The sequence below is a fragment of the Pristis pectinata genome, chromosome 24 (assembly GCF_009764475.1).
Source record: "Pristis pectinata isolate sPriPec2 chromosome 24, sPriPec2.1.pri, whole genome shotgun sequence".
Classification (NCBI taxonomy): domain Eukaryota; kingdom Metazoa; phylum Chordata; class Chondrichthyes; order Rhinopristiformes; family Pristidae; genus Pristis; species Pristis pectinata.
In genome coordinates, this window is record NC_067428.1 from 13,219,860 (window position 1) to 13,245,465 (window position 25,606).

General features: G+C 42.3%; 1 protein-coding gene across 1 annotated transcript; it reads right to left on the reverse strand.

Annotated features, from left to right (window-relative positions):
* Window positions 1–1,788: 1,788 nt before the first annotated feature.
* LOC127582662 (ras-related protein Rab-11B-like) lies at window positions 1,789–21,957 on the reverse strand. The gene is made up of 5 exons (XM_052038171.1): window positions 21,801–21,957; window positions 10,304–10,499; window positions 6,609–6,802; window positions 3,745–3,825; window positions 1,789–2,478 (listed from the first exon to the last, which is right to left on the reverse strand). Exons 1-5 carry the CDS (start codon window positions 21,838–21,840, stop codon window positions 2,336–2,338), a joined length of 654 nt encoding a protein of 217 aa, XP_051894131.1. The 5' UTR covers window positions 21,841–21,957; the 3' UTR covers window positions 1,789–2,335.
* Between the last annotated feature and the right edge of the window lie 3,649 nt (window positions 21,958–25,606).

Consider the following 25,606-nt stretch of genomic DNA (forward strand, 5'->3'; position numbering starts at 1 on the left):
AGAAGACTAAAACTCAACACAATTCTGCAGATGCAGTCATTCCAAGGCTCCATGCAATTGCTCCTGCATTTAAATTAACCCGAGGAGGGCCTGTAAGCACATTGTATTTACTAGATAGTATATACCACCGCCATGGAGAGCCCGTGGTGGCTGGGTGCCAGTCGAGTGGCCTGCTTTGTCCTGGATGGTGTCAATCTCTTGTGAGGTGTTGGAACTGCAATATCCAGGCAAGCAATGAGTCTTCCATCACTTTGCTAACTTGTGCCCTGTAAATGGTGGAAAGGCATGGGTGTCAGAATACCTCAGGATTATTCATATGATACCAAACCTCCGACTTGTTCTTGCAGCCACAGTACTTACGCTGGTCCAGTCAAGTTTCTGGTCAATGATGACCTCCAGAATGTTGATGGTGGGGGATTCAGCATAGTAATGCCATTGAATGTTAAGGGTAGATGGTTAAAATATCTTTCGTTGGAAGTAGTCCTTGTGCATATGTTACTCAACACTTAGGCCATCCCTGAATGTTGTCTAGGTTTTGCTGTGTGCAGGGATGGGCTGCTTCATTTGTGTTCGTTGTTTGTGAATGAGATTGAACATTGTGCATTCATCAGATGGTTGACCTCAGCCCATGGGAAACTTCTGCAGTAATGTCCAGGGCTGTTATAATTGACCTCCAACGATCTCAACCATTGGACTGTTTTCCTGTTGATCCCCATTGATTTCACTTTTACCAAGGCTTCTTGCTGCCACACTTACTTAGAGACAATTGTCTCATCTCATCTCTGGAATTAAGCTCTTCGGTCCAGGAGGTCTGGAGCCTGGCAGTTCTGGTGAAACCCTCTAACTGATGTCCAGGTGAGTAACTGCTGCTTGACAGTCCCATTGATGACCCCTTCCATCACTTTTGCTTATGTATGAGAATAGACTGATTCATCGGGTGGTAATAGCTAGATTGGATTTGTCCTGCTTTTTTTGTGGAGAGTGCAGAGTTGGGCAATTTTCTAGATTTTCAGGTAGATGCCACTATTCTAACTGTATTGGAAAAGCGTGTTCTGGAGTGCAATTCTTCAATATTAATGCTGGGATGTTGCTTGGTCCCATAGCCTTTGCTATATCCAGTGCTCTCATCTAGTTCTTGATATCACAGGGAGTGAATCAAACTGACTGAAGACGAGCTTGTTTGACAGTGGAGATCTCCACTTGATATTCCTGGCTGAACATGGTTGGGAATACCTTATTTTTAGCACTTACATGCTGGACCCCACCATTCTCGATGGGAATGTTTTCTTGTGCTCTTCGACCAACGCAAATTCATCCTGCAATGCAAATATAACCTGGGCTTCTCTTCAATGGAGACTTGCATTTATATGGAGTTTAATGAGGGAAAACCTGCTGAGGTTGGGTAAAAGTAGGACAGGGCTTACTGTACATGCTGGTTTCTATCATTTCCCATGTGTATCCTGGTGCACCTTCTTCCCCAATACTGGCCCACTTTTTACTCCACTTATGATCAGTGACCAATTTTTCAGTCACACAAATCTTCTGAGATTTGCTACCCGACGTCCCTGCCTTCTTATTGCTTTTCAATCTTAAATATTTTTTAAACATCCTTCTCTTCAGGTGTTTCCATCCTCTCTCAGCCTACACCATCTTCCAGTTTGATGCTCATCACCCTGCAAGTTCTCTCAATTGTGCTGCCTGTAGAAATATAACCCCGACACATGATTTGGTTTCTGATTAAAGCAGATTGTTTACTGAGAAATATAGAAACAGGCTGAAACACGCTGCTAGAATTTAACAACATTTATTTTTTAATTGTATTTGCTATAAAACAGCAGATGTTCTTTAGTAGAACAAATATTTCATCTCTGCTTAAATATTTTCTCTTAAATCACTTCAGATGGACTGAAATTGAACTTGTCCTGAACTATTCCAGGTTTGTGCTGTGGATCCAGATCCACTTGGAACTGGAATGAGACTGTACCAAGGTCACCTCTCCAAGGCCTTCGGAGATAGCAGACAGGCAAGGCTTTCCTTCTATCATCCAGGCCCCAGAATGCCATGGGAAACCTTGTCAGCTTGCCTGTGTCTTTATTCTCAGCTGAGAATAAGAGGCTGGTTAAAACTGTGTTTAAATTAGTGGCAGCCTGTCTCTAGGCCTTGAGCAAAGGGATCTGTGATATCATCTGTACGTTTCAAGTAATTATTTACTGCTTGTGGTAACAGCAAAACAAAATCGAAAACAAAGTTTAAATCATTCATTGGACTTAAGTGTTCCAAACACACAATAATGGACAGGCAGGGGTGGGAATCAGAGCAGAACAAAATCAGTAGATCACATGTTCTGACAACATGGCAGTTTACTAGATTTCTGCCCATCACTTGTTGGGGGGACATCAATCTCAACAACATCACTACCAGGTGTCTCGTGTGCCATCCGGTCCGAAATTTGCTTCTGAGAAACAATGCGGTAAATTTCTGGAAAAGAAAATAATGTTAATTATGTTGAACCTAACTCTTCATATAATTACTTTTGGTCCCTCCCACGTCTGCACAAGATACCGGCACCTTATCATTTTGCCTATATGATACTTTGCATTCTGTCATTGACCTTGACCTCCCATTTCACACAATACAGAAATTTGAACAAAATGTTGGTCCCTTTATCCAAATTCAAACCAAATACTTTTCACAAATTAATCCTGTGGTCACTTACCTACATTTTTTCAGCTCTCTAATCCAGTGTCACTGAGCCCAATCGTAACATGTCTGTATAGACCCAGCCAAAATCAACTCGCAGAGTGCACCAGGGTAAAGAAAATTTCCTCAGCACTACATTCCAGGTTAAAGAAAACTTACTCAGTGGTCTCAGTGAAGCCTGCTCTATTTAAATCCACTATTGATACAACTCCGAGCATTGCAACCTCATTAGCACAGTTGGGTTTGTCTATTTTTCAGTGGTTTAATGCTGAACTAATCTGCTAAAGCTCAAAAATGTAGGTTTGTGAAATAGGCCAGGCAGCTTCTGTGGGGGAAACCACCAACTAAATTAATGGCCTAAATGGTCAACGTGTTATGCACGAATCTTTACTTCTCTGCATTTTCTTTCTCTGCTTTCTGCCTTTTGTTTCTCACTTTACAAACCTCTGACATTTTTCAACCAGGATTTGCCATCTTGCTGCTGGAAGGTGAAGGACTAATCTTTGGCTGCAGTAAACAAACTTGGTTTATTGTATCGAACATCCTAACCATTATATCAATGAGATGATGCTAATGATTGCTTCAAATTATGAGAATAAGATGAGAGGTTGAAAGCAGTAATCCAGGGACATGCTTGGTGTTTGGGAATGTTCCTGATTCTCAATTACATTTCATTTCTCAATGAAACTGGATTGAGTGGTGCACAAAAAAGTGGTGTGACGTGAACCAAATTTCTAGATGTTAGTTGTTTTTTTTTGAGCTAAGACCGAAACTCTGATCCAGAAAACTGGCAATAAGACCAACATGGACTCTCAGTGGTCTGGTTAAAGATTTCCAACTCAAACCATTGAAACAAAACACTGAAAGACATAACTCATTTCTTTCTCCATTTTAACCTCAAGTACCAATGGACCTCCTGTTTACCTCTGACATTTTCTGTTTTGATTTCAGATTTACAGTTTTCTATTTTATCTGATTTCTTTTGTACTTAGTTCATAGTGTATATACATTTATTCAGATGTAGACAGTCTTTATTGTTCTTACCTGTTAAAATATTTTGGAAAGCCTCCTCCACATTAGTTGAGTCCAAGGCAGATGTTTCAATAAATGAAAGAGAGTTCTTCTCTACGTCAAAAGAAAGCAGAGGAAACATCAGTAATCTCAGAGTGAGTGAGTGAGAGACGCTCTAATTATACCCCATGTGAAAGGTCTGGAGTTCAATAAAGCACCAGGAAGAATTCTTTTGTGCAGGAATGGCAATATAGCTGGTGTTTCTGGTGAAAGAGGAAATTTAGAATGAAGGATGATTCTGTTCCAATGCCGAGAAAACATAACATCAATTTCCTGTTTGTCATACCTTTGTCTTTTTCATGTGGAACCATAGAACAATACAACACAATACAGGCCCTTCGGCCCACAATGTTGTGCCAACCTTTAAACCACTCCTAAGACTATCTAACCCCTTCCTCCCACATATCCCTCTATCTTAAATTCCTCCATATGCTTATCTAACAATCTCTTGAACTTGACCAACGTATCAGCCTCCACCACCACCCCAGGCAGCGCATTCCATGCACCAACCACTCTCTGGGTGAAAAACCTCCCTCTGACGTCTCCCTTGAACTCCCCCCCCCCCCCCCCCCCCCCCACCCATTACCTTAAAGCCATGCCCTCTTGTATTGAGCATTGGTGCCCTGGGAAAGAGGCGCTGGCTGTCCACTCTATCTACTCCTCTTAATATTTTGTATACCTCTATCATGTCTCCCCTCATCTTCTTTCTCTCCAATGAGAGAAGCCCTAAGCTCCTTTAGTCTCTCCTCATAATCCATACTCTCTAATTCAGATAAATGGTCTGATCCTTCTGTGTTTCTGTTTTTAACTTGGTCTGCTAATGGAAGAAGTGTTTATATTAATCATATCATGCTATCAAACCATTCTATATACCAATCTGTGATGGCTAATATAGGTAGGTCAGTGCCTCCTTTATTTTGGAAAGGTGCGCATTGCAACAATACATTTAAAATTAATCATATTGGACCATTACCTCTTTGAAACCTGCTTTCAAAACTGAGTGTCCTAACGTTGCCTGCCACTGTAGTTTTCTGCCACTGTGTTTTCCGAGGTAGAACGTCTTAAATACCTCTTATAATTTCATTTCCATTGTGAACTGCCTCCCTTTCAATTGGTGTAAATGACACCACACCTCTATTACATGTTGTCTATTGCAGATTTGATGTAACACAAATATTGCAAGGGTGAAAATAGAAATGTTCAATGAACAGAAGAAACCTGAACCTTTATATCAGTGGCCTCTCAATTCACCTGTGCAGGAACCTGCTTACTTTTCATTAGACTTTTTTAATTTTGAGTGACACATAATTCCGTTTCATTAGTAGAATCAGGTATATTTATACACGGTGTAAAATTTTGGGCCTTATGATACTGTAACCTCTTATCTATTGCAGGCAACACCAGGGAAGATTTACTAGTAAATGTAGTCGTTATGACATGTCTGTGCTTTCACTCTGTTTAAAACACCAAAATATTAAGATGCTTTTATAAAAGCAATTTTTAAAATGTTGATGTTTCTTAAGCAATAACTTAATTTCTGGTGAAGGAAATTGACTAAACAGTTGCATAATCTGAGAATCTTCCAGCAAATGTAGTAAAAGAACCAGCCAACTATTTATAGTGCACCCAGATTATCAATGTATGGTAGTATGAACATCAAAATATTGATTTGAAACTACTTTTAAAACGTTAAACTTATGGAGAACTGCCATTTCATGTTTGCTCAGCATCAGGTGAGATCACATGCAAAGGAGCCACTTATAACAGCAAACTAGACTTTTAGTTAATTTAGGGTCGGATGTTCAAATCCTTTTGTTGTTTGTTCCAATGAAATGGACACAAAATGCATATAGGCAAAAGGATGAATGTTTTAATTTCATTTAATTATCACATGCAGATCCTGCTGCCAGGGATTCATCAGATGAAGTGTTGAGCAGGTACGTATGCAAGTTCTCCCAGTAGTGTTGGGATTTATAATGTTAGATCCCTGCAAGAAGCAGAAACTGTGAGTGAAATTAGATCCTTAATATTGTGCATTTTACCACCTTCTGAACAAATTTCAAATGTGCAACAGAAGAACTTGACATTGATAAGGAATGGAGAAGAAGCCCACAGTGCTGTCTTAGTTGAAAGAGAGTGAAGGGAAAACCTATATGGAAATGAATTGAGAAAGACGGGGAGAGAATAAATTGAATGAAGTAAAACTCAAAACCGTAAAATAATTGGACTTGGCCTAAGGGACAATTGGACAGGCCATTGCTCTGACCCTAGAGGTAAACCTCAGGGTTCCCAGAAAGCTAGTAAACATTTTCTTTGAGGTAAACAAGGAAATAATTAAACACGTCAATGATTCAACATGTATAAATTCAAGCCTTATCAGCATGTCAGTATTGCAGGTGTAATGTCAGGTGGCACTGTGACATGGAAGTTGGTAGTGCTACCACACAGCCTAAGTGACCTGGGTTTGATCCCAACCTTTGGCTTTGCACATTCTCCCAGTTACCATGTGGGTTTCCCTAGGGTGCTCCTCTTTCCTTCCATGTCGCAAAGATGTGCTGATAGGTTAATTAGCTAATGTAAATTACCTCTAGTGTGGATGAGTGGCAGATGAATCAGTGGGGACTTGTAGAAGAGAGCAGTGGGGAAACAGGATTGAGGGATTGTTCGGAGAGCTGGCATAGACTCGATGAGCTGAATGGCCTCTTTCAACATCATAAGAAATTATGAAAAATACTGACACCAGAAGTAAAGAGAAAGAGGAAGCAGCTAGTGAGTAAAATTGGTCCAATGAAAAGCGTAGATTTGTTTTAGATGGTTTCCAGCTACTATATGCTCACCTGCAAAAGCCCATGCCTCATCTGTTGGCACAGCTCTCAGATGGCGAAGGTCACTCTTGTTCCCAACCAGCATGATGACAATATTATTGTCGCCGTGATCACGCAATTCCTTCAGCCACCGCTCTACATTCTCATATGTCAGATGTTTGGCAATATCGTACACCAGCAGGGCACCTACAGCTCCACGGTAGTACCTGAGAACACACACACACACACACGTAGAACCCAGATTGCATCAGTCCTCCTTTCTGCTCACTTGCTAAAATCTCCAGTTTTCGTGCTGAGTTGAGATGAAAGAGGCAAATTGCTGTCCATCTCTACAGGAAATTAACAGTTCAACCTCTACTCTAATGGTGAACAGCTAAACCTGGGCAAAGTGTCTTGGATCTCCATGGCTAGGGAGAATTAATACCTCATCATTAGAAAGCATGTTAAACTACAGATGCTAACAGGGTGAAGAGTGTTGCAACTGGCATTTAAATAGACTTCTGATATTCAATATTGAGTATCAAACATGAACAATGAACACACTGAACAGAACCACAGGGCAGATGACATCCATCCAGGGACATCTGTATTCTAGCCCAAGATATCAGACAAAATCTTTTACCCAAGTGACTAACAGGGTCTGGGAATCTGAACCCCAGCAGGATATACTGTAGGTTTTGGGTATATTAGCCCAGTGAGAGAGAATATCTGGGAACCTATCCCTTTACGAAAAAGGGACCTGCACTCCAGTGAGAGACAGTATCCAGACTTGTCCCTGGTGAGGGAACGTATCCAGGAATTTGTTCCCTTGTGAGAAACAACATCTAAGACCCCATACCCAAATTAAAGATCCAGGGATCTGTATCCCAGTGAAAGATAGTATCTGAAGACATGTTTCCCAGCCAGAGACTGTATCCAGCAACCTGAAGCCCTGTGAAGGACAACGTGTGTACTCCAGTTCGAGCAGGGTCCAGAAACCTTCACCTTATGAGAGACAGCATCCATGAAATTGTATCATGACTACAGTGTTTAAGGACCTTTGACCCAGCTTGAGACATTAGACAGAGACTTGAACCTGAGCAAGAGACAGCATCCTGAAACCTGTACCCCCAGAGAGACTGTGCTGGAGCACCTGTACCCCAGTTAGAGATTGTGTCTGGAAACCTGTATCCCCAGCAAGACTGTGTCAGGGGACTTGAAGCCCAGGAACATGTATCCCAGCAGGAATCTGGGGACTTTTAACCCAGTACAAGATATTATCTGAGGTCCTGTGCCTCAGCTAGAGTAAGTATGGAAGAACCAGCAGCATTTAGTGCTGCAGAGGTATACCTCTGTGAGAGACAGCTCCTAATGAATTGATCCCATAAAGTCCCAGCCTGGAAAATCTATGGTGCAGTGCTGTTTATTTTTCTGGTTTGTGCCAGAAAATGCACTTAGACTGAGTGAAATGTAATCATCAATTGTCCTTGGTCCTTCCTCATTCACTCTGACAATTTGATAATGCTTCCCTCCCTGTGCACTTGCAAATTCCATGTCCTTAGCGCATCAAAGGACATTATTCTCTGCAAAGTGCTTTCATCCCCAATCCTCCCACTCACGTCTCATCTGAAATCACTAGATCATCCAACTCATCAGCTCTGAGCCCTGAACTTCGGAAGGCCAACCCAACACATCTCACCTACCCCTGCTTCACCTCAGTCATCCATTGGTCAACCAGTGACCCTAACCAGAACCTCCAGACTTTTTTTCTCCAGTTATCAAAGTGAAGAGTTCTATAATATTGGTGCTTCAACAGAAACCCAACTGGGCCATCACTGCAAGTAGGAAGAGCAGTCCTGAAAGCTCGGCTGTCCTCTATGTCAATATATGTCAATCTCCCTACTGGTTGGAGAGCTCTTGGGATACAAAGACCTTTGCTCTCTCTTATGACTCCTCACTCTATAGTACATGAGAATCAGAGTACAGCCTCAGCCACAGAATATTATGCAGACTGCCACTGGGGCATACAAAATGAGATTTATGTGCCTTGATTAGACATGGAGCTGGTCACCACCCCAGGTTGTAACTGTTGGGCTCCAGGTTCCACACAAGGTTGGAGCTGGACACCAAACATCTCATACCGGTATTCAGCTAGACTTGCTGGTTCCCTGAGCATCTCTATGTTCATGTCCTCCAGCTTCCATCTTTGCCCCATCACAGTCATAACTGAGTCCCCTGGAGCAGAACTACACAATCCCCTGGGCTGGCTGTAGTCCATTTGTCACTGTTGATTCACCAAATGCAAACCTTGCCTTTAAACTACCTTCATCTGGAGTATTTGAGGTAACGGCTGGGTGTCAGATTGGGTAACAATGGGTTGTTTTCCATTTTCTAGCAGCTTACTTGCCATGACCTGGGTAGTTCCTGAGCAAGAAGAGTATGGAGATAGTGAGGGAGGGGCAGATAAGTGGGCATAGATAATCTTATAAAGCAAAGGACACTGTGGGATGAGGGGGGATTGGGATGTGAGAATGGGGATTGCATATGAGCATAACACTGTCTGCAATAATCTCCAGTTCTCTGCTGGCTACCATCACCAGCACCTTCTCTTCAAGGTAGCCCAGCAGTTTACTCTTGCAGGTGTAGTTGTCCACCACCACCTCCTGCAAAGCGGAGAGAGGTGCATTGATGAGTACCCCACAAGGTATCCATGCAATGTGCCTGCCATGGCTGAGCAGATGGAACAGTGTGTAGTGCATGAAATGTGCACCTGAGGTTTGGTGTGGTGGTAAATGTGCAAAAATGTGTTGGGGCAAATGGTGATTCATTGTTGTTGGTGACTTTGAAGGTATTGTAACCGGGGCAATGTGTGAGTGTAGTTGTGCAATGCTGGTAGATGAAACTTATTAGTGTGGACACTACTCTTCATCACAAATCTGAGATTCTGGGGCCAAGTTCGAGGGCATCACTCCTAGTATTCATCTTCTTAGTAAACTCCTCTCTCTGCCAGTTCACCTCAGACCTGCAGAGGCAGCCTGAAGCCCTGGGCATAGAGGACCTCCTTTCCTAGTGTTGCCCCTTCTATCTATGGAAAGGCAGTATCAGAGCCGTGGGGTGGGAGCTGCTGTCCCTGCCCCACCATGGTTGTTCTGAGTGCTTCATGAGCTGTGCAATGAGTTTCAACACAGTTACAGGAGGTGAAGGCACCACTTTGATCAGTGAATATGCAAATGGTGCATAGGACACTTTAGATTACCCCTAATGGTCTGAGCTAATGTGAAATATACCATGACAAGCACTGCTTAAATGTAGAAACCTTTTGCGCACAAATTTGCTATCCAAATGCTGTTGAACAACCTGACAAGGATTGAACAGCCATCCCCAATCTACCTCAAGTTTTCCAAATTCTAAGCTGTACCTTCTGTGACATTATACCAACACTGCAAGACATATTCACCTCATCTGTGTTATTGTTAATTGGCTTATGTGAAGTCCAAGGTATGGAGTTTATTGCTGCTTCACCATGCGCCAAAGGCAAATACCAGCTCACTCATGCCAACCTTCTCCAGTTTTGTCAACCTGATGATGCCAGCCTTCATCAGTTGGGTATATAATGGCATTCGAGAAGTCTGGCAAGTTTGCTGATCGTTGTGGAAACAGTTTAGGCCTTGGCCTTATTACAGAAGGAATGTAGGGGAAAAAAAATGTGACCAAAAGAAGGTCCTTACGCTGAAGTGATGGCACGGTATCGCTCCTGTCCTGCTGTGTCCCAGATCTGTGCTTTGATTGTTTTTCCATCTACCTGGATACTCCTGGTGGCAAACTCAACTCCAATGGTGCTTTTACTTTCCAGATTAAACTCGTTGCGTGTGAACCTCGACAGGAGGTTGCTCTTTCCAACCCCGGAGTCCCCAATCAGCACAACTGGAAAAGAAACAGTTTGAAGCTGTTAGTATTTCAGAGTCAAATATTGCAGCAAATCCATTGTAGAATGATTGGCTGCATCATTCACAGCTGCACAGTCCTCTCATCTCCCTTCATGGGGTTAGTTTCAAAAGGTGGGAAGCCTGCTGCCAAACCATTGCCAGAGCTCTGTCACCTGCTGCTGGAAACTACACAAGAGTCATCAGGCCTTGTCTATTGACTCTCAATCCATGGGGATTTGCCTGGCATCTATCTCCCACCTCCCCACTTGGACATGGAAGTTGGCCACAAACCTGTCTTGCTGCAGCCTTTGAGAACTGATTCCTTTCTGAATGATGCAGGACTCTTGAAATTACTCCTCCTTTGGTTCACCCTGATGTGAACTGTACCACTATGCCTTCCGTTTCTGATCCCTTTCCAAAGAAAGTTTTGTTGGAAACATCAAGTATAGAACATACACAGAACACAAAATCAACAGGTTAAACTAAGGATTCACTGGAATCAGTTTCCAGGTTCAGCAAAACTGAACCCACAAAAGGAAAACTGCAAATGCGGCTTCTCCGTGGTAGGGGCACTGAGCAGACATCAGAAATTGACACATGGCAGAAAGAGGACTTCAACTTTCTCTTCATCTCCAGAGGTTTCCAAAGCCGGTATCTCCCTGTACTAATTAGCTTTATCCTTGTTTGCAGAGCCTTTTTAATTTTCCTGCTATCCCTTCCTTTTCCCCAGCAAGAGGATAGGTTAGGCAACTCATTCTGTGTGTACACCCTCTGGAAACTCACTCCATCACCACCTTGATCAGTACTGTGCAAAGAACTGTAGACAAACCTGCACGTTTATTCCAAAGTCCCAATGTCCAAAGCCACTCTCATCCCTTTCTGTGCTTGCTTACCCCATATTTCACTTTCCTTCCCTCATCTCATAGAGCGGCTGACTCATATTAGGAGCAGTTCCCCTGCAGAACTGGCTCTCACTGGAATATACAGGTTTCCTGGGTGCTGACTCTTACTGGGGTGTTCATTCCCTATATGTTCACTCTCATTCGGGCAAAGGTTTCTCAGGTGCTGGCTCTCACTGGAATACAGGCTCTGTGGGTGTGAGTTCCCACTGAGTATTTGTTCTTTGTGTGTGCTGATTCTCACAGGAGTAAAGGTTCCCAGATGCTGATTGTCACGAGGAAACAGATTCCTCAGTTGCTAGCTGTCCCCAATTGGTAACACAGAGTACAGGTACTCAGAGTACTTGCTCTCACTGGGTTATGGGTACCCCAGATAATGTGTACTGGAGTACAGGTACCCTAGGTGCTGGCTCTCAGTGGGGTAAAGATAAAGTTTGGGATTCATTAGTAGGTTAGTTTACCGTCAGTGTTTTTTTGTTCTCTTTGAAGCATTATAGATTTCTTATTCAATATTAAGGGAGTGAAGAGATATGGGGTTAGTGCAGGAAAGTGGTACTGAGGCAAAAGATCAGCCATGATCTGAATGGCAGAATGGGTGTGACAGGCCAAATGGCCCACTCCTGCTTCTACTTCTTATGTAGGATCATTTGTGAAATGGAGGTATGTAACCTACTCCTGTTAGATAACTCCAAGTGAAGCCACATAAGCAGTTTGAGCTTCTTCAGTGTCTTGGTGGAGAGTCAGAGAATGTTGGGTATGCCACCTAGCTTGCCACTAAAACAACTTCTAATTGTGCTCTGTACTGAGATAGTTTAAGAATATTTAACTTCTGCCAATCTGAATTAAGGAAGGGCACAGCAGCCAGGCTTCTTGTCCCTGACAACTATCCTGTAACAAACCAGTGGGAAGTGTTTACAGTGACATTGTGTAAGAATAGACTCGGCTGTAGTGGCCATATAGTCAGAAAGCCTGTCAAAACTCTTCATTTAACCTCATGCATGGAGATTGTCTGGTTAACTGAGATACCATAAAACAGGAATACTTGTGAGATTAGCATGAGAAAATGTGAAAGCAGAAGATTTTTTTTTAAAAGACCCAGCAAAAGTTTATGATAAAATAATGGGCACACATGAATGACTTCTAAAGATGTTAACACAACGTCAGTGATACAAAAGCAAGCTGCAATCCAACAGTCAGCCTGGGATTAATTGATAACAAAATAAAGGAAGGCTGGTTGGGCAGATCCCTGCCTCTATCCTGTCAGAGGTCACAATGTGCCTGCTATAGATTGCAGCTGCTATGTTTTAACATATAGGGCAGGAAATAAAACAACAGTGCGATTAGAAAGTTGCCTAACAACAATCTTCATTAGTTGTAAACTTTTTATTGTTTCACTTTATCTCAGAATAGTTAAAATGTGTAACTTGCTAGCAGACATAGTAATTGAGATGAATTGTACAGATACATTTCATGAGAAAGTAAATAAGAACAAGGAACAAAGAAATAGAAAGATAGGCTGATAGGATTAGAAGGGAGTAGTGTGATCCGTGCTTAATATAAATCATTGGCCCAAGCCCAAGTGTCTCTTTGCTGCAGATTCAAGTAAATATCAAATGAATTGTGTTTATCAGTGTAACATTTGTCTCCTTATATCCTCCCTTAATTTTCACCCTAACTCAGGGTCATTGCTGTCAACTGTACTGCCCCTATCCCCCATCTCAAAGTGCATTGAGCTAACGTGGTATAGAACATGCACCAAACCCAGGACCCTCACTTCGTGCATCTCCATCCTCTACTAATGAAGACTTTACCACTTTAATGAGTGACAGCCCAAGTGTTAATCATGCATTACACCAGAGAGTGGACAACACTATTTCCAAGAGTCCACAGAATATTCAGATTGCACCTAGGAGTGAAATAAGTCCCACATTAGTCTAGGTACCAAGCATTGAATTACACCAGCACAGATTTAGAATCCTAAACTTTTCCATTTCAAATGAAAACAGGAAATGCTAAGAAAACTCAGCAGGTCACACAGCACCTGTGGAAAGAGGAACAGTCAACATTGGGGTCTGCACCTTTGTCAGAACTGGGAAAAAGAGAGATACAATTTAATTTTCAGTAAGACAGAAAGTAGAGGAGGGATCAGTAGAACAAAGGGGAGTGTCTGTGTTAGGGTGAGTGAAAATGGTTTAATTGGGGCAGTTACCAGCACATTACGCTTCTTGCTCTGTGTAATGCGCTGTTAATGGTAAGGTTTTAGGACCTGCCCAACTGGCCAGACTACGAGTAGGAGAAGAAAAACTGAGCCAACATAATATAAAAATAGAAAATGGAAAATGCTGGAAAAGCTCTGCAGGTCAGGCAGCAGCTGTGGAAAGAAAAACAGATAACGTTTCAGATCAGGGACCTTTCATTAGAACCAAGAAAGAAACAAGTCAATCTAGGTACCAGTGAAGGTGGGGGAGAGCGATGGGTGGAACAAAGGGAATTTCTCTGACAGAAGACATGTGGCATTTCAAATGAATTTCTGGAGCATCATTAGAAAACTGATATGCTGCCGTTTACTAAAGAATCCATAAACAAATGTTAGGATGATGAAACAAAAATGGAGGAAATGCGTAGCACGCCGGGTATCATCTGGGAAAGAAAAGCAGATTAATGTTTCAGCTGGGAATCTTTTGTCAGGCTGTGATTGCAATTTCCATGGTGGAACTGCAGTGAATTCTAACCCTGCCCCTGGAATAATGAGCCTAATTTACAATGTGTTCAAGAGCAATGAGCACTGGATTACAGGATGGGAGGGAATCTGGAGACTCAAGCAGCAGAAATAGGAAACCTAGTGGAGCGTTGTAAGGGCCAATTCCTTTCGAACAGGAGGGGACAAATAAAAGGTGTATGTATGTTTCCTTTATCATCAGCTCCAACTGGCACCAATTTACTGGATTCTTCCTGAGTCAAGGAGGAGCTTTTCTCTTATTCAAAGTTTTAGTTTGGCTCAGAAACAGTTGTATAATTTCTTCTTTTCAGTTAATCCCAGTAGTTCTGAGTATATCCAATAGTTGTTAAAACATCTCACATATCAGATGGCTGCTCACCAGCAAACAAATTGTACAGAGCCACTATTATGGCAGTAGTACCAGAATATTTTTTTTAACCAAAATAAACTTTATTCATAGTAAAAGACAAACTATATACAATAATAAAACAATAGTAAAACCGTGAAAACCCTTAGATTTGTGTAAAGATCAATTATTAGTGTTACTTTTTATACAAACCACAGCACCGATGCCACTCATGTGGCTCCCTGGGGTGATACCCTAATCCCATATTTACAATCTTTAAGGGGCTTCCTCGCCTGACCCCACCCTTCCCCCTCCAGTGGCAGAAGAACCCTAAACTGTAGTCCTTCCCCACCGAGCCCTCGCGCTGGCTGCGCCCAGCTTCAGTGCGTCCCTCAGCACGTACTCCTGCAGCCTGGAATGTGCCAGTCGGCAGCATTCCCCTACGGACATCTCCCAGTGCTGGGAGACCAACAAGTTTCGGGCAGACCAAAGAGTATCTTTCACTGAGTTGATGACCTTCCAGCAGCAGTTGATGTCCGCCTCTGTGTGCGTCCCCGGGAACAGCCCGTAGATCAGAAAGTCCTCTATTACGCAGCTGCTGGGGATGAACCGTGACAAGGACCCCTGCATCTTTCACCACACCCTCCTTGCAAACCCACAGCCCGCAAAGAGGTGGGCAACGGTCTCATCCCCAGCACAGTCCTCCCGGGGGCAGCGCGTGCTGGGACTGATGTTCCGACCATGTAGGAAGGATCTGACTGGGAGGGCCCCTCTCACCGCCAGCCAGGCGAGGTCTTGGTGCTTGTTGGTGAGTTCTGGCGATAAAGCATTCTGCCAGATGGTCTGGACAGTCTGCTCAGGGAACCACCCCACGGTATCCATCGAGCCCTTCTCCTGCAGTGTCTGCAGGATGTTCCATGCTGACCACTGCCTGATGGACTTGTGGTCAAAGGTGTTGGTCTGGAAGAACTTTTCCACGAAGGACAGGTAACGCGGCAGCGTCCAGCTGACTGGGACGTTGTGTGGCCACGGGGCCAGGCCCATCCTTCGCAACAGCTGGGACAGGTAGAACCTCGGTACGTAGTGACACTTGGTGCCCATGTACTTGGGTTCCACGCACAGCCTGATACAGCCACAGATGAAGGTGGTCATCAGCATGAGGGTGACGTTGGGGACACCTTTACCCCCATTGTCCAGGGACTTGTGCATGGTGACCCATTGGACCCGCTCCATCTTGGATCCCCAGATGAACTGGAAGAAGGTACGGGTGATTTCCAAGCCAGAGGAGCAAGAAACAGGCCACACCTGTGCCAAGTACAGCAGCCCTGAGAGCACTTTGCACCTGATGACCAAGTTCTTCCCAGCTATCGAAAGGGAGCGCTGTTCCCACAGTCCCAGTTTCTGCTTCACCTTCCCAATTTGCTCCCGCCAATTTTTGTTGCACGCCCCAGCTTCTCCGAATCAGATCTCCAGCACCTTCAGATAGTCAGGCCTGACGGTGAAAGGGATGTTGGATCGGTCGGGCCAGTTGCCAAAGAGCATGGCCTCGCTCTTCACGCAGTTAACTCTGGCCCCTGATACCAACTCTAACTGGTCGCAGATGCTGATCAATCTGCAAACTGACCTTGGATCTGAGCAGAAGACGGCAACGTTGTCCATGTACAGGGAGGTTTTCACCTGGGTGATCCCACTGCCTGGCAACGTCACCCCTCTGATGCTCTCGTCCTTCCTGATGGATTCAGCAAAGGATTTTATACAGCACACAAACAAGACAGGGGAGAGAGGGCAGCCCTGCCTGACTCCAGACTTGATGGGGAAGCTGTCTGTTTCCCACCCATTGATTTGGACTGTGCTACAGATGTCTGTGTAGAGCAGTTGGATCCAATTCCTGATTCCCTCCCCAAAGCCCATTTTGGAGAGCATGTCCAACATGTACATGTGTGATATCCTGTCAAAGGCCTTCTCCTGGTCCAAGTTAACCAGGCAGGTGTTCACCCCTCTGTCCTGCACGTAGGTGATGGTATCCCCGAGCAGCAAGGGGCTGTCAAAGATCTTCCTGCCGGGTACAGCACGGGTTTGGTCCAGGTGGATCACCTGTCCCAGAGCAGACTTGACCCTGTTGGTGATGGCCTTGGACAGGTACCAGAAGATGTTAGAAAGAACCATGATATTTTAAACATATCCCTTGAACTCTTAACTGGTACCCACTCTGAAAGGGTAAAGTGGAAGACGACATTACACGTGAAATGGTTAACTTGTGAAAACAGATTACAACAAAAATGGTGGTGCTGATATTCACAATATCACGTTAAAGTGAGAAAGGGCTCTGATTGAAATATTCTGAACCTCCTCTGCCCAACAATTGCCCCTACATCAAACTGTCTCTGGAACTCCCAGGATTCTGCCACTCATTTAACTTACCAGAGATCATTATAGGCAGCAAACCCTTATCTGAAGGAAGTAGGCAAGAATCTAACATCCCTGAGCTCACCTGGGATTAGTGAAGATGGAATCATAAAATCATTGAAACATAAAGGAAAGAAATGGGCCCTTACAGCCCACTTTGTCCATGCCAACCATGATGCTTATCTAGCTAATCCCATTTGCCGCATTAGGCTTGTATCCCTCTTCCTTCCTTTCCAAGTACTGAGTTTATGAAGGTGGGTGGGCTTGGGTGAGAAATTAAAGACATGAGATGACAAAGATGATAGTGAATGAAATAAAACAGAAAAAAGGGCGATGCCAGATGCCAGATTGTTAAAACAAGTGAGAACAAGGCTGATCAGAGAATACTTGGAAGTGAAATAAAAAAGGAAATAAGATAGAGCATGAGAAAAGACTGGCATTAAACCTGAAAAGCAATCCTAAAATATTCTAAAGGCAAGTGAACAAAAAAGGGGCAAATCAGACACCAAAGAGAAAATCTGTTCGTGGGCACATGGATGGTATACTAAATGAATCAGTCTTCACCAAGGAGGATGATACTGCAACCACAGCGAAGGAAGATGTGGATGAGATTCTAGATGGGCTAAAGAGGTGATACTGGAAAGGCTTGTGGATAAATCATCTGGTCCAGATGGAATGTATCCAAGGTTGCTGAGGGAGGTAAGCAAGGAGATTTCACAGATCTTGGTCATAATCTTCCAAACATTATTGCCTGTCGTTTTAATTCTCCATCCCACTCCTACTTTGACCTATGTATCTGTGGCTTCCTGCACTTTTAGTTTCAGATTTCCAGAATCCGAAGTTTTAATTTTCAGCTACCATTAATTCACTGCCACTTGTCTTCCAGGCATGCCAAACCTGAAGAAGTTCTGCTCCTCTAGATACAACATGTGTCCTTCTACCTCTTCTCTTCCCACTATCCAGGTACCCTGTCCTTCTATTTGAAGAAGCAATTCACTTGCTCTTCTTCCTACCTAATATACTGCGTTCAGTATTAACAATGTAGTTTTCAATACATTGGAGAAACCAAGCACAGATTGGGCAACTGCTTCGCGGAACACCTGCGTTTAGTCCACACAGAGACCCAAGGTTGCTGAGGGAGGTAAAGGAGCATATTTCAGACATCCTGGCCGTAATCTTCCAAACATCATTACTTGCCACTTTAATATTCCATTCCATTCCAATCTGTACATGGCCTTCTGCACTGGAATTATGAGACCAATGTAAACTTAGGGAGCAGGACCTCATCCTCTATCTGGAAACATTGCAGCCATCCAGACTCAATACTGAACTCAACAGCTTCAGGTAACCTGCTTTCTCTGTTGGTCAGTTTGTTATTGGTCATCCATCTGCATTATTGACTCAGTGAGGAGGATAGTAATAGAATTCAAGGAGATGTTGACAGGCATGCAGAAGCAGTTAGGTTGTAGGTGAAATTTAATGCTGAGAAATGTGGTTACACTTTGAAAGGAAGAATAAGTTAATATAAACTGGATGACACAATTCCAAAATGGGTAAAAGAATAGAGAGATCTGAAGGTAAATGTACACAATTCATTGCAAGTGATTAGATAGGTAAAAACATAGATGGGAAACTGGACTTTATTTATAAATAGGGTACAAGAGCATGGAAGTCGGGTGACTCTTTATTAAAAAAAAATTCAGCTACAAATGGAGCACTGTATCTGGTCCCGGACACCATACTTTAGGAATGAGGTAGAGATGTTATAGAAGGTACAGAGAGACATACTAAGATCAGTTATGGGGATAGATTGAAGAAGGTGAGGTTATTCTTTCTGGAACAAAGGAAGTTGCAAGGGAATCTAGTTGAGGTATTTAAAGTCATGAAAGGTTTAGGCAGTTAGTTAGATAAACTACTCCCAGTGGTAAAAGGGTAAACAATCAGGTAACATAGGATGAAGATGATTTGCAAAATAACCAAAAGAATGTGAGGGATTAGAGTCTGGAATGCAATGTCAGAGGTTGTAGCACAGGCAGGTGAAGGGTGCTGGATAATATTTGAAAGGAAAGGAAAGAATTTGCGGTGTTATGGGGAGAGGGCAGTGGAGGGGTGGGTGGGGATAGGACTAGCTGGATTGCTCTTTCATTGAGCCATAGAGCTGGTACAGGCTTAATGGCCTGAATGGCCTGCTTCTGTGCTGCAACAATGCTGCAATCTTCTGACTTTAGGGAAACAAAATTCTACAAAAGAACCTTCTGCAGACTTGAGGAAGCAGAAGCAGGAAGTGCAAAAAAAAGTGTCAATATATTGTGTAACAGAATGTCATTTGGACATTTGGTGACTTTGTTCAATTAGTTTGCAATGGCTCTCTCCTAATTCTGTTGCCTGTATATTAACCTATGCAACAATCTTACATCTGTCTGAACTTTCTGTCCACACAACTTCCTATTATAGGAACATAAGAAATAGGAGCAGGAGTCAGCCATGTGCCCCCTTGAGCTTGGTCCATCATTCAATTAGATTTGAACTGCTGAACTTGGCCTCAACTGCACTCTCCTGCCTGTTCCCCATTGCATTTGAACTCCCCTATGCATCAAATGTCTGTCCATCTTGGACGAACACATCCATTAGATAGCCTCCAGTGCTATCTCAAGTTGAGAATTCAAAAGGTCATGACCCTACAAGAAATTCTTTGTCATTTGTGTCTTAAATGGGGAACCCTCATCCTTAACTCACCCAACAGGGGAAATACTTACCTCAGGAGAAATATTGTCTCAGCACCAATCTTGTTATGTCAGAGTCAGTAAGATCACCTTACATTCTTGCAAAAAAAACATTCTTATAGACCCAATCTGCTCAACTTTTTCTCATAAGACAACCACTTCATCCCAGGAATTGCCAGAAAGGCAAGTATATCCCATCTTAAATAAAGGAGTCCTAAGCTGTATAAAGTATTCCAGGTGTTGTTCCACTGATGTATGAGGAAATCCAAGTCCCTCTGTTCAGCAGCATTCCAAAAGGGCCTCTCCATTTAAACAATATTATGGTTTTCCATCTTCCTACCTCCTATTATACTCAATATGCCAATTTTTGCCAATCAGTTAACCAATCTATATCCCATTACAAACTCTTTGCTTCCCCCTCATAACTTGTTTTCCCACCCCCTAACTTAGTATCATAAACAAATTTGGCCACAATGCATGATAAAAAAATTGTATTTTTGTCACACTTTTATATATTTCTTCCTGAACATTTGCAGTAGAAATGCACTATATAAACTTGTGCTTGTGCACTTCAGCTTTTTGTCTTATAGATCCTCTAATTATACTGAAGCCACTGTATACCAATCAATTTTTACTTCTGCACTACCAAAACTTCTGTAAAATTTGCTGATTTAATTTCTACACGTAACTGTTAATATTATAAATTTTAACTTACAATTTCCACATTTATGATGGGCCAACTTGTCATGCTGTAGTCAAAATTTCCCCAGAGTTGAATTACTGAGTAGACAATGCAGCAGATCAGGATAATTAAAAGTAATACTTGGGTGGACAGGGGTGGGGAGAGGGGAGATTCATTTTCAACTTTTATCACCAGGTGGATAAGACTGACAATACTGAATTGGCACACTGTTTTTTATCATGCCTGGTTTTGTTTTCCAGTGAGATCAAGCTAAAACAAAGTATCACAGCATGGAGCAAAAATGTTCACTTCTATACTAATTCCTGCAGAGAAACATAGACAGAGACTGGTTTCCACTGAAGTTGGATCCAAAACCCTGAACATTTCTGTATGAGACTGATTCCACTTTGCTCCAAAGTCAGTTACACCCACATTTCATCCATACAAAGCTCCACTAATTTCACCTAAGGGAAAAAAAAATTCAGGAAATATTGGAAAAACTCATCAGGTTAGGCTGAATCTGAAGAGAAATAAATAGTCAACACTTCTCGTTGTTGATCTTTTTATAAAGCCACAAACTAGAATCGTGGAAGATGTATTTTAAAGCCAGATATGACAATTTACATCACAGACCTCAGTCTATTTGAAACTGAACCTCACAGTTCAATTCACACATGCCAGGACCATTAATCACGGTGGCCCATTAAGGTCCACATCACAAGCAGGGGATGAAGGAGAGGGAAGATGGGGTACCAGAGCCAGAATCTCCAGGAGTCCAGAGAATCACTTTAAATGAGAGAATGGGGTCTTGGGTCTGGAACTAGAAACAAAAATACAGTCTTTTTCAATTAGAACTTGGTCTGGCAATAAAAATGATATCAAGAAGGAAAGAAGACATATTTACACCTTATCTTTCATACGAAATTGGCACAAGATGAACTCACTTTGTTAACCTGCACACTTGCTGTGTGTGAAATAGAGACCCTTAATAATTTGCAAAAGGCCAAAGACCACCACAGTCCAAGGTCCTCCTCACCTTTGTGCACAGAGACGGTGTTACAAATGTAGACCTATTAATATGTGCTTAGAGACTTGTATGTTAAAACAAAACAACTATCAAAGACATTGGAATTATTTCAAAATGAATTGTTTAGCGGTGAATCCCTTTGGAATATAAATCCTTGAATAAATCCGCAAGGGCAGGGAACAGCACCAGACCCCACCCACTCCTCTATCATCGGCTGATACATCGTGTTAATAGAAAGGCAGACCCTTGGATATGTAACGGAAAGAATGCATTGATGGAAAAATATATTTTTTTAAGTCTCTTAAGGATTTTGCAAAATCGGTCGCGGAGCGGAGGCCGCTGATTCGTTCCTATAATTCACACTCGCGCATCGCATCGAGAATATAAACGTCCAGTGCTGATGGGAAGCATCGGATGACGGTGTGAAAACACACTCGTTCCCGCACGCCCAGTCGAAGGAATTATGAATGGAGGCTGCAGTTACCTTAGTATCTTACCTTTGAATAAATAATCGTATTCATCTTCTCGGCTCCCCATCTCACTGCCTGTGCTTGCTCACTCGGCTCTGCGCAACGGGTGAAGAAATTACCAAGATCCTGTGTTCGGAAGGAAGCGGAGACCTTCCGGGATCGAGCAGGAGGGGCTAGTGCCACACTTAAAGCTGTACTCTTCCCCACCCACTTACTATGCAGTACCACACATCATAGAAAAATACTGGCACTGCCCCAACATTTCTAACCCTGGAAGTTGGAATGAGACTTTTCACAAATCATATTGAAAGGCTAAATGGATCTAACATTGGTTCCACGCTTACCGATAGAATTATAGTCAAAGCTTGTCTAACATTGACTTCTGCTCCCCACCTCGATGCCCCAGGAATCTGACAAATCCCTAGGATCTTCCTAGTGTTTAGGAACATCCTGGTGTCCGCTCTCTAGCTGATAACAGCTCTACCCATCATCATCCAACGCCAATACTACCTCTGAGTTTTCTGACTGGCTCTCTAATATCGGTCAATGAACCAAAATGTCCCCCACGTTACGAACAGGAAGAACTAAGTCAATGTCTTCATCCCATACAACAAATTCCGTATCCTGGTCGCCAATTCCTTGTTCTTCCCCAGAAACATCTCAGGATTCTCTAGATTGTTTGCATCTTCACTGTGCCTTTTAGTTTAGATTGCCTTTTCTCATACTTCCTGCTAAGATGTGGTGACACAGCAGCACTGCGATGAGTAGGTGCTGTTGCCTCACAACTCCGGGGATCTGGGTTCAATTCTGACCTTGAGTAGGAGAAACCGGTGCGCAGTTTACATGCTGTCATTGTGACTGTGTGTGTTTCCGCCGGTGCTCCAGTTTCCTCCCCGCATCCCAAAGACATGCTGATAGGTTAATTTGTGACTATAACTTACACCTTACTGTAGGTGTGGAAAAGATAAGAGAAATCTGTCACTGTTCACACGAGAAGATAAATTGCAAGGCTACAGAGAAATAAAGAGGGGGCTGAGATTGATAGGATTGCTTTCCTTGAAGCTGACATAGATCTAATGTCAAACAGTCTCCTATTTTTATCATAATAGGTACTTTATAATAAGTTAGCATTTTGCCAGGCTATCTGTTTTTCCATTGTTTACCGATCTCCCCAAATGAGGCACCTCCTGGGTAACTGAACAAGTAAATATCTGGTCACAATTTGCCAATATGCTTAGATATGGGATGGTGCCAACAGTTTGGAGGATTGCAAATATTACACACCTATTCAAGATCAAAGAGACAAGTACAATACAGTCAACCTGATATTGGTGGTGGGGAAACACTAGGTGGATTGTGAGCTCTTAACACCTGATGAAGTCCATTGCAGAGGGTACAAATTGATATACACAAAACAAGAAGTTTGAACAAAGTGTGTGCATTTTATTCAAGGATTCTTCACAGATTGCCTATGTTCTCAGTAATGTACATAATACATCATAACTGATATGACACATATTTACAACTACAACACTGCTTTCACTTTTCTTTTGGAAAAATGTAAACTGATTTAATATATTTATGAATTTCACAAATGTAACCAAGGTATGGGTTTTCACATTCATTGTGATCTTCACAGTGGAGGTGGTGTACTTGTATTGAACTTAGTTTCACCAGATACTATAAGAGGATCTTCCATCTCTGGATTAAAAAAACGTTGTCTTATTTTGACTATTGTTGAAAACATTACATGTTGGCTCTTCTTGAACAATTGTGGGATTTACTTCAGGTACATCTTTGATCTCACAGTGTTCTTCGCTATTCACCTAGGTATTGTCAGCTAGGAGCAAGTGGTCTGCATGAACTTTTCTGAACTCTCACTAATCCTTACAAGGTAATTCTTAGAACAATGTATGACCACATTTTTTTCCAATATTCCATCTTTTATTTCTGGCCAGCTGGAAAGTCAACACACAATTCCATCATGCAGACTGTACCATTGTGATGCTTACTCTGTTTGGTCTGCTTTCCCTCCACCTTTCTTTCCAAATTGGACTGAACAGACAAATCCACATCCTGAATTTCCACCTGTCAGCATTCTGCTGGAATTTATCAGGCTCGGAATGTTACATTGTTCTATAGCTTATAAGAAGCTCTGGAGGGCAATGTTTCATGGTGATATTTGATTGTCCTTTCATGACCTGTTTCCCCCAATGCCTCCTTACCATATGAACGGACCTTTACCCTTCCCCTCTTAAAGTTGGGTGGTAAAGAGAAGTGAAACAGAGCTTTATTCCATTGCATTTCACAAATTATTCGAAATGAAATGATTTAGTCATAGACTATCATCTGATACAACTTCTTCTGTAGACTGTGGTAAAGATAGACCTTAATTCCTCTATCATACATTTTGTGATGGTACATAACTCCACATGCTCTCCTTCTAGCATTTTGAAGGGCTGTCCAATTAATACTGTAATGTATCCACACCTTTTACAAAATAAACTATTTAGACCCACTGAATGGTTTGTAGGCACTTCACACCTGAAGAGTTTTAGGAGGTTGCATACTTCAATCCTGATATACCGTATAACTATCAGATAGTTCTCCTAGATCTTTCTATATGCCAATCCAGTGGACAAATCTTTTAGCCACTGCCTTCATATCAGTATATTCAAGGATTCTGTATTGAGTGCATCCATAATCTTGTTTTGTAATTCCTTCTATATCACTATCTTATGTTCATATTTTATGCAACCTTAGTTGGTAGATATTCATAGTGTCTGCCAAGAGATGGCTTCATGTCTTCATGCAGATCTCTCTCTGAATCAGTCCATCCTACATTCTTCAGAAAAGAAGTCTTTTTGTATAGCTATCACTTTTTCTGCTGCAATGACACAGAAATCATCACCTATCGCCTGAAGGACTTAAATTTTGTTTTCCACATTCATTGTGCCTTCTTCATAAGGTGTTCCTGATATGGTGTCTGTCATTGTGATCACTGACTAGTGTGAATGGTCTTCCCAGAAGATTGAGAAACTTTGTAATTCCAGATATAATTGTGAACACCTCCTTCTTTCTATGAGTGCAGTTCCTTTCACTTTGATTAGTAAATGTGAGGCATGATTCTCTGTGCATGACATGGCTAATCACTGCCCCAATTTCATCATAAGCAAGTTTTAGCACAGGATTAATGTGGTAATGCAACATCGCTGGGGCTCTTCTTCCACAGATTGCGCACCTTTTCCTGGATTTGTGTCCTCTATGATGGTTTGTTTATCTTTAATAATTGATGTGGAATTAACACTGAAATCTAGCATGATGTTGGATCGCACCTAGAAATGACCACAATTTGGTAACATTTTCACAATTACCTTCTCTCAATGATGACATGACTTTCTCTTTAACTGATAATAGCCTGTTTTCATCTACTTGCTGTCTTAAATAAATCACTTCTTCTGCACAGAGGCATAATGACTTTTTTAAGCTTGATATTATAATGATGAAAATATTCTGAACACTACTTCAAATATCCAAAGGTTTTTCTCCTCCTTGATTGTTTCAATTAGAACATCAACGTGATTGCTAAAATAATGCTGGACTTTTTCAGCAACTTATTCATTGTCACCTGGAAAATTTATAGCGATGACTTTACCTCATGTGGTAGTTGGGTTCAGGAGTAAAACTTCTCGTGGATGTTAATTGTAAAGTAATGTTAGTTTGTCTACATTAAGTTGGGTATAGGTATGAGAAAGGTCTACCAAAGGAAAGACTTTAGCCCCTGCCATTTCAGTATACAAATCTTGAGATGTGTGCAGAAGGTATTGCTTGTT

Coding starts and splice junctions, on each gene's coding strand:
- LOC127582662 (XM_052038171.1), bottom strand. CDS start 21,840: ATGGGGAGCCGAGAAGATGAATACGATTATTTATTCAAAG. Junction 10,500..21,800: donor ATACGATTATTTATTCAAAG/GTAAGATACTAA, acceptor TTTCTTTTCCAG/TTGTGCTGATTGGGGACTCC. Junction 2,479..3,744: donor TTTCCAAAATATTTTAACAG/GTAAGAACAATA, acceptor TTTCTTTTCCAG/AAATTTACCGCATTGTTTCT.